The sequence below is a fragment of the Cryptotermes secundus genome, unplaced genomic scaffold, assembly GCF_002891405.2.
Source record: "Cryptotermes secundus unplaced genomic scaffold, Csec_1.0 scaffold1109, whole genome shotgun sequence".
In the NCBI taxonomy this organism is placed as follows: domain Eukaryota; kingdom Metazoa; phylum Arthropoda; class Insecta; order Blattodea; family Kalotermitidae; genus Cryptotermes; species Cryptotermes secundus.
The window spans coordinates 67,527-77,620 of NW_019734980.1; the positions used below are offsets into that span (position 1 = coordinate 67,527).

The 10,094-nt window shown below is 43.0% G+C and overlaps 1 protein-coding gene and 1 long non-coding RNA gene across 4 annotated transcripts in view; both read left to right on the plus strand.

Moving 5' to 3' along the window:
• The window catches only part of LOC111869159, a 113,545-nt gene that overhangs the window by 57,484 nt on the left and 45,967 nt on the right, over positions 1–10,094 (plus strand). The window contains exons 5-6 of one of the 3 annotated variants that reach the window (XM_023860428.2): positions 705–934; positions 1,112–3,053. The exons of the other annotated variants lie outside the window; for them this stretch is intronic. Coding sequence (XP_023716196.1) covers positions 705–934; positions 1,112–1,439 — 558 coding nt within the window. The 3' untranslated portion in view covers positions 1,440–3,053. Of the gene's footprint in view, positions 1–704; positions 935–1,111; positions 3,054–10,094 lie in introns of those variants that run through there. 3 annotated transcript variants of the gene reach the window in all.
• On the plus strand, positions 3,333–5,137 carry LOC117282684. The gene is made up of 2 exons (XR_004513518.1): positions 3,333–3,430; positions 4,609–5,137. It is a non-coding gene; the product is annotated as an uncharacterized LOC117282684 (long non-coding RNA).

Consider the following 10,094-nt stretch of genomic DNA (forward strand, 5'->3'; position numbering starts at 1 on the left):
GCGCAACATGTCACACTGCTCCCTCCTTAAGGCTGTTCGTCCCGAATAGCCTAACGGTGCGTCCCCGTTCCTTTACTTCGGAGGCTGTTCTTGCAGCATCTTCTTTCGTTACATCCGCTCCCTTCTTAAGATCGACTCGTCTCGAGCGGTTTCCTTTCAGCTCGCCAGAAGATCCAGTTGTGCCCCATTCATCCATCACTTGCATTCTCTGGCACATTCACTCTCTCTGGGGAGGCCGGTTCATCTACATTACCGGTTCCTCCTCTGCTTGAGGTCTTTTTCGTTTTGGAGGGGGTCGTCCCCTCCATAATGTCCAGTCCTTGATCAAGTTTGTCTTCGGAGGCTCCTCATGTCGACGTAACAGCCCTTGATGCGTTGTTCGTCCTTGCCGGCTTCGTCGTTCCTCCTGGTCTTCCAGCCGCTTGCTGGCACGAGACCGTGACTCATTTCCTGACAAAGGTTTCCTTACTCCTTCTTCTGGAATTTTCGGCCCAAAATAGCCATTTTTCAACAGAATCAGACGCCACTTGTCACGCAAATAGGAGCTGCGCGCCGGCAGTCAGTACTCGACCACCGACTGAGGTAAAGTTGTACCCGTGCTTACTTAAGTAAGCACTATGCCATGAAGATATGAGGGAATGGGGGTGTAGCTCCACCATTTTTGACCTCGGCAATAGATCGAGAGAGGCGCTATGCTGTTACAGGGATTTCAGCCGGATGGAATCGCAGATCATCACAAGACGGTAAATGAAACTACTGTAAACGACCGATCCAAAAGCGAATTCTGGTCGTCCTTCTCAAGCAGTGAAGAGAGGCTGCTCAATTGCGCGGGGCTTATCCTCAACCTGCCCCTCACCCCACACAGCAAGTGCAGTCAACAAAAGCCGCACCACGAGCACGCCGTCGCGGCCCATGAGAACACCATCACGTACAAGTGAGTAGCGGTAATTATTCAATTTTAGTGCGAAATGGTATGCGGGCCACTGTTGTTTCACCAGTTCCTTCCCATCACATAACGTCTTAACCACTGGTACTAGCGACCTGACGAAGGTATGTTGCGATGCCCCCAGCGCTCAATTATAATGTGAATGTCATACGGATGCTTCCACAGGATCCCGAGGAACGGCTACTACTTCTTCGTGTTCAGCAGTGAGAACGAGGTGCAGACTAACTACTTCCGCGTACACTTCGAGCTTGAGAAGAGGGTGTACAACGTGTCCAACTCTATGGCGGCCTGCAGGAACTCCACCGAGTTGTGTTCACTGCCTCTCGACTTCTTCTCCAGCGAGAAAGTGGTCCTGGAGCTTCCAGTCCGCCCCAACGAGTCCCTGTGGAACGAGGAGTTCATTGTCGTGTCGACGTGTGAGCCGCGGACGGCCCTGTACCTGAGCTGTGTCATTGCCGTCCCTATTTTCATCCTGTTCTTTGCGTTCCAGTGACTTAGGGCTCTGTTATTTTATGCATACTGCTGGGGTGGGAACTTGCAAAGAGCAAGGAGACGAAGCAGAACAGTGAAGGGAAGAAGGAGCAGTGGCAGCCTGACTATAGACGTGAAGTGCCATGAGACTTACTGGTTTCATGCGCGGATTTTGTGTTACACGCTGGTATTTGACTCCACGGTGTCTCCCCTGTACGGCTGTGAAAAATTGTACCTTGTAATTTAGTCTTTGTAGATGAAACGCGAAATGCCAGTATTTTGATTCTGCCAAGTATGGCCACAGTAAACCCCCCACCTCGACCTCTCTCGTACGCAGCTGTGAGAAACAGACGCACACATTCCCGAATAAATGAATTTGAGAGAGTGAACTCGACTCAGCGGTTTCCGTAAAGTGTAGCTCTTCACCGTGGGTCAGTGCTTTCTGCCCCTCTACTTCCCCTTCCGCTTGCGTCCAAGAGAACGTAAGGAACATGTACCCAGTTCGAGAAATGTCGAATCTTGCAACAGGGCAATGTTTTCTAATCCGACTTTATGAAACGTCTTTCCACCAGTTGTTACAGTAACTCTTACTGTGCCAGTAACGCAGTACTTATGCATGATATCTTTATGTGACTTGCTGAAAAAATGCGATCCTACACGTAGACTGGGTTGTCATGGCCGGTCCAGTTCATAGGCTGCATAGAAACAGATCAGTAGTGTCTCATAATTAATAACAAATATGTGTCACATTGGTACAAAGCAACGGTTGGTTCAGTCTTTTACATCATGAACTACGAGAGCACACCGCTAGAGGCTCCAGTATTGATATCATGTAGTGACGTGAAGCGTGTAGATCTCTTGAGGTACCTGGTCATAGATGGGAGGGTCCTATGTTATAATGGACCTTGGAGAGACAGGATTTGCGGATGTGACATGGATTAAGAACGTTAAACGCTATTACGGCACTGCCTTCCGGTTTCATGAATGTAGGGAAGTATTAGACGAGCTGAGAAACTATAAACGATTGAAGAAAGAACCTTATAATAAATATATCACGGATAATTCACTCTGTTCTCCAGTGCAGTTTGTTGTTCGTTAAAGCTAAGAAGAAGAGCCTAATTCCACCGTTTTGCTTGTGATATTTGTGATACCAGTAGATCTGGTCTATCTTGTATACTCGCTGGACTATCATTTTCCTCTCACGCCTATGTTAACTGGATTATCGAACGACGCCATTGAAACATAAAGGCGACGTGGAGATCTAGTCGTCTCATGTCATGCACCACAGCATAAGGAGAAAAGCTGTTAGCATCGCGTTTCGGCCCCCTTTATCTCCTTTTATGTAGTCTCAGATACCCACCGGATACGAGGCTGGTGAGACTCAAGAGCTCTCACCCTGCCGGGAATCGAACCCTGGCTACATAGCCTATAGTCAGGGACTTAACTGAGCTGCCCTGGATCAGGGATGTAGTTCGAAAACGAGCGTGGGCAATGCGTTCTTTGAGAGGGATTTGGTTAATAAACTTTCTCTTAAATTCTATTATTTTCCAGTCGCATGTCATAGCAATATTAGAGTCAATTTTAGCGACCACACAACATATTTTTATTATTATTACACTACATGTTTCGACCTCAAGAGGTCATCCTCAGGTGTACGAACACAGCTGTATAATTACACGCAATCACATTCGTCTTCTCACTTATTCGATCATGTATCTTATTCAGGCTCACGCTCAATAAATCAAGCTCTCTCATAAAACACAAGTTAAAATTGTTCTAAAAGTCAAAATTTAAAATTTAAATTTAAAATTGTTTAAAAAATTTAAAGTTTGTGAATCGAATTTCAATTCAGGTCATTTGTTATGCTTTTCACTTTCACTTGTATTCAGTCACTTCCTACTTACGTTCATCACTGCGTCAAGTTCACTTTAACTAGTTTAATTATATTATTGATTAAACGTTCATGAATTAAAGTTCAATTTTATTATAGATTGCACTTTTTCACTTTTTGAGGTTGTAACCGTACAATGCAAAGGAGTACAATGTTTTGTTCACGTGTGTCAGTACTTGTCGCTACATCAAAGCGGAGGCAATACCTCACACCCCACTCCAACCAGAGGGACCTGAACCCTTTCGCAGTTCCGAGATGGTAAAGTTTATGAGGGTCACAATCCCCGGACTAAACCCAAACCAGCCCGACACTCTCCCTACTTTAAGAAAGAGCCATAGGTACTAATAAGAGAAATCTGTCCAAAAGACGTTGGAAAGAACTTTAGTCACGTAGAGAGATGGCCCTCTAACCGGTCATAACTCTCCAAATGTTAAAACCTGCTTTTAGAAAGGAGCGGCGAATTGTTTCATTAGTAGAGGAAAGGGGCCAATTTCCAACACCCGATTTGTCACGGACCTACCCTTAGGAGACCGTTAGATTGAACCCTCTCAATCCACGCAGGGTCAGAAAGACTGTGAAAGCGTGTGAACCCCAAATCTCGCCGCGAAACAGCTGACCATTGGAGGAATGAGAAATCTATCGAACCCCTCCCCCTTCTAAATTCAGCCAACCCGGAGATTTTTAGAGGATGGCAACGAGGCGTTCCTCAAATTTTGGAGTATCTCTGAATCTGCAAAGGCAGAGAGTTCTTTTGGAAAGTCTCGTAAGAACAGTTAAACTCGCCGGACGCGGAGCTAGCCCTCTCCATCGTCTGTCAAGTGAAATTAGGGTTCGAGCAACGGGAGATCATAGTAAAGTAACGCACTGAGTTGTATCTCAGTGGCGCTCAGATTAAAAATCAATAAAGTTAAGTGGTGCCAAGTGTTTGTGTGTCCCGTGTGTTCTTTTCTCCTCGTCGGAGTAAGGCCCTAAACGACCTGAGCCAGAGTCTCACGCCAACCACTACTAGCCCGATCACCATCAGCTCCCACCCCGTCCACCTTTCCCTTCACTTCGCAGCTGTATCCACAGTTGCTGGCGCCCATAGACCATCCAGTCCAAGTCCCGGACCTGATACCCCTTTCCATAGTGAAGAGAAGTGGTGGAGTTGGAGAAGCGGTGGAGCCAGGTAAAACCGACCTAGCTGCAAGCTCCACGACCAACGACGGCAGTGGCGAGAACGGCAAGAGAAAGGAAGGAAGGGAAAGAGTAGCGACCAACCGGTGTGGCTAGAGGCTACACAGAGGGGGACGGTAAGAAGGTCTTGCTGTTCTACTGCGTCTTCTGAAGTTGTGGATCTGTTACGGTCCTTGTCGTGATGGGTACTGATGCGTCTTACTTCTTTGGTTGGTTCCTGTAGGTGGGGGGGGGGGGTGTTCTGAGAAGGTAAGTAGATTTTATGATTTTAAGTAGGTGGTTTTGGGATGTGTTACATTTCTTGTGTCTGATTTGTTTTTATTAGGATATCATAAATTGGGTTGTAACTATCAGTCAAAGCTTCGTTCATTTGTAGGTTTTGCTTAGTTAATTCACATATGTGGAAGCTTTCTAGTGTGTTCAGCATCTTTCCTTTCTTTTCTATGTGGAGTATTTCCATTGCTTTGTCTATGGTGTGATAATTGTGCGTTGTGTCCAGTATATGTTGGGCGAATTTTGATTTCTGCCCATACTCACCATATGCGAAAGAGCATAATACGAAACCACCTAATAACAACACCACAGAAGGATAAATGGACCAAATTTACATACTTCGGCCGCAGCATTAGAAGAATCACTAAACTATTTCGTAATACCAACATAAAAATCGCTTTCAAGACAAATACTATAATAAAAAAGTTCCTAAGAACAAAACATGAAACGACAGATAAATACAACCTTTGTGGAGTATACCAGATGAAGTGTAAAGATTGTCACCTAAAATACGTCGGCCAAACAGGACGTAATTTCCGAACAAGATATAAAGAACACATAAGGGAAATGAAAACGAACGGGCAGAAATCAAAATTCGCCCAACATGTACTGGACACAACGCACAATTATCACACCATAGACAAAGCAATGGAAATACTCCACATAGAAAAGAAAGGAAAGATGCTGAACACACTAGAAAGCTTCCATATATGTGAATTAACTAAGCAAAACCTACAAATGAACGAAGCTTTGACTGATAGTTACAACCCAATTTATGATATCCTAATAAAAACAAATCAGACACAAGAAATGTAACACATCCCAAAACCACCTACTTAAAATCATAAAATCTACTTACCTTCTCAGAACACCCCCCTCCCCCACCTACAGGAACCAACCAAAGAAGTAAGACGCATCAGTACCCANTTTTAACTTTTAGAACAGTTTTAACTTGTGTTTTATGAGAGAACTTGATTTATTGAGCGTGAGCCTGAATAAGATACATGATCGAATAAGTGAGAAGACGAATGTGATTGCGTGTAATTATACAGCTGTGTTCGTACACCTGAGGATGACCTCTTGAGGTCGAAACATGTAGTGTACTAATAATAAAAATATGTTGTGTGGTCGCTAAAATTGACTCTAATATTGGTTAAATACACAACAGGATGCAAGAAACAATTAACGCATGTCATAGGCTTTTACTAAGCCAACAAAACTAGTAATTTGCTATGGAGAACCCTTTCTTGAAGCAGGAAGAGTTCTTATCCATTATGCTAAGGGTTTCGTTCACTGCCGCCTCTTGGACGGCGGCTGGTTTAGCTTTCAGTGGTTGTCAGACGTCAGAGGGTACAAGCTGAAATGCACTTGAGACGGCTGACTCTGGAGATGTGGAAGTTTTGGTATGATTACAAAACATTTCTTTTCAAGTAGTTACTATAGGATTCTGACGATGGTGTATAACACACTGATATGTTGGGTTTTTGGACTTTATCCATCGTCCTGGTTTTTAAGATAACAAATAAAAACACGACGTTTCGGAAACTGGATCTGTTTCCGTCTTCAGGTGAAGGAAAACCCTATTCAGTTGGGTCAATCACTGGACCAGGACGATGGATAAAGTCCAAGAACCCAACATATCAGTGGATTTCTTTTCAAATTGCGGAACCAAATTTGTATATAATTTTAGAAAATAAAATCAGATATGGCTAACGTGCTCATGGATTAATGTTATTTTCATGTTTCGGAAAATGTTTCATCAGCATGTCTTAACAGTGGTACCAACTGTTACATCTGGTTACTTCGCGCTGGCTTCATTGAGGCTGTGGCTTTCATAACATTTATGTGCTTAGATTTCAAACTCCAAGAAATTTCATGAAACTGCTCATCAGAACTTATGTTCTTATTAACATTTATTACCAATCTCTTATTCGTTTTGAAGATTAATTTTACTGTAGAAGCAGTAGTGGGGTTGGTTGGGCTTCTCATGCTCTAGCAGGAGTACGTTCTGAATGTAACATCCCGTATCTACCTCCTCACACGGGCAGTCAAAATAAAATTATAATCTCAGGGACAGGAACCGGGCAATGTTCTATGTAATCACAGGCAATCAGACTCAGCATTCAAATGTTATCAAGTCTGTTCATTAGACTTTAGGAACCCACTATAAATATAAACGATGAGGTCATTGGATTTTTTTTTTCAATTTACCTAATCCTTCCGGCCGCACTAGGCCCTGGGGTTTACTCAGCCTCTAATAGAAATGAGTACCAGAAATTAATTAAATGATTTTCCTGGGGAGTAAAGCGCGGCCGGTGCGTAAGGCTGACAAACTTACCGCCATCTTTGAGCCGATTATCAAGATAATGTGGGACCCTTAACGTCTCACAACCGTATGGGCCTTCACGGCCTGTTACAGGGATAGCTTCACTTTTTTTTTACTTACTATAAACATAAATCCTATAGAGTTACAGTTTGATTAAAATAAATTGTGGTCTTCCGGGCTGTGACATCATGAAGTCTTGTGGGTTTTTGCCCATGTTTTGGGGGAACGTGGAGCCTCAACCTTCCATCATGAAAGTGGAAGTAGCGGGCCCTGCGAAAAGTAGATAAGCACCCAGAAGAATCCACGGTGTCGCAACAATATAAGCCTTTGCCGCCATGTAGACCCGAGATTTCGTATCATTAAAATAAAATTTAAATACTTTCCTTTAATAAGTACACAATTAATTATTTAGATATGAATCGTTAGAAAAACGCCAGCATACAGCCTGCTTTAATTCGATGTTCAGAGTTCATGAAAACTGGGATTCCCTCGAACTAAGCAATACAACACCTTGTATATCAGGGAAGAATGATAATTCCTCTTGTTTGTTATTTCGAAATACACGCGAAGGAAATGCTCTGCTGTACAGGAGAGAGAACTCGACAGAACTTCTGCTCGTATTGATTACATTAGCAGCTTACGTGTTATTAAAACCGCACAGACTCGCAGCCGTCAACACTTACATTCGCAATCACAAATTATGAACAAATGAATTGTATTTAAATTTGTAGGCATAGACCTGTAGTGTTCTAGGAATAGGTCTATCCGTTATCTAGAATTTTTTTATTGCTAGTGGGGTGAGACTAAGTCCCTTGTACTACTGTCACTTCTGGCCTATTGTACCAGCCCCACATGATGGGTGAGGGTGATTGTGGAGCAATTGGTGGAATAAAGATTGGCAGGGGAAACCGAAGTGCTCGGAGAAAACCTGCCCCAGCACCACTTTGTCCACCATAAATCTCACTTGACCAGACCTGGGATCGAACCCGGGCTGCCGCGATGAGAAGCCAGCTACTAACCGCTTGAGCTATGGAGCGGCCATTATCTAGGGGTATAGTTGATACTAGAAGCACATGTTTCTTCCCAGTTTCTCGGCAGGGTACCCCATCAAACGCTGCATACGGAAAGAAATGACGGAGTTCTACACTTTACTACACAGTTGCTAAAGACAAAGGAAAATCAATCAATCCTAGTGCCATCGGATCGGCGTCATATCATCCGTTGAAAAGCACAGCTACACTTGGCTAGGCTGACTATATTTTCGTATCGCGTCACAGTCTCCTTGAGCGTGTTAGGGGCAAATATTGCTCTACTTACCATGGAAACTTACAGCGTCACAACCCAGAGCATAAAAAAATGCAGCTGTTTTCGCACTTGTTTTTTCTGACATAATTTTATATATATATATATACATATGTGTGTGTGTTATATATATACACACACACACACACATACAAACACACAGAGAGGGAGAGAGTGACAGATACGTTTGCTGAGGTAGGCTTTTTTTTTTTCGGGAGTAATTCAGTAATTCCGTCCGCCTTTAAAACATATCTGGAAACACATCTGAGAATCTGAACTAGGCAGTGAGAGAGAACGTGTTGTTTCGCGCAGAGAGATAGAGAGGGGGCTGCAAAGTCCCGAAGTTGCCTGAATTTAAATGTCCCATGGCCGACACCACACGGCAGCGCCATGCAGTTCCTCCTCTCGCCTGAAATAAACGGAGTATTAAGGGGCAACTTGGAGTCTTAAAGAGAACAGCGAATCTGCAAACGAATCAGCCATCAGAAGAGCTGCACTTCCACACACGCATTACGGTAAACAAGCCGCCAGAGGAAGCAGACGGTAGTAGCGTAGAAGACTTCTGCTGATTGGATTAACTTTCACCACGTGGCACGAAGAACTAGCAGCCACTCGCCATTTTGTCGAAATATTTTACACCACCACTTCCCCATTTTGGTACTTTCAAATTACGTGTCATCAGATAAAAGTCTTACGGATACGTCAGCTATGCTAAAATGTGAGTTGGAAATAGTTCAATTCAGTTCAGTTCAATTCCTTATTATTTATGTGCCGAGACAACAGCCACAAGGCCAATTACAGACAGAGCACACATTATGGATAAACACTACATAAAGTGAAAGACAAATTACAGGCAAGCACTGGAGGAAAAACACATTAATGCAGACAAGTAAAGAAACAAATAATAATAATAATAATAATAATAATAATAATAACATTAACATAAGTCTAAGTTGTTATTGAGAACTGAGAAATGAAAGTATAGATATTCAGAGAGGATAATATTAATAATGCAGTTTTGTTGTTGTACATACAAATAATAATACTAACAATTATATTATATTTAAAAATCGTTTGGGGAGAACTTTCCTGGCTCCGAATACATGAACATCCCTGCAAACAACATTAGCAGCTGCTGCACATCCAGCAGAGGGACAATTTTTACATGAGCAAACATTGAACCATGCAAAGTCTCTGATATACCGAGCAGGAACTCGGAGACCAACAATTTCCAGAACATAAGGGCAGAATTTCGAGCCCAAATAAACGTTAGTAAGAAAGAGAGCATCGAGGTGATGCCTCCTAGTACGTAAAGTATGGAATTTTAACTCCTCCAGAGCAAGAGAGTGACTGTAATGAACTTGAGGAAATAAACGATTAAAACAAAGGGCCGCAAACCTCTACTGGATGCGTTCCAGCTGCGTCCATTGTGTGGTTCCAGTAACGGTTGCATTAGTACGTTCTCATGTCCTTCTGTTTTGTTGGGGTATCTTGTGCTTTTCCCTTTTATAACTTCCTTCACTAGCGGCACTTCCATGTCTTCATGGAGTGTTATATTGGAAACATACCATGAGACGTTAGTAATCATACGTAGTATCTTTGACTGACATCTTTCGATTATGGAAATATTGGTTTTTTTACCACATATATTCAAGCTTAGATCTAACTAATGCAGTGTACAATCTGAGCATACCGTCTAGAGATGAGAA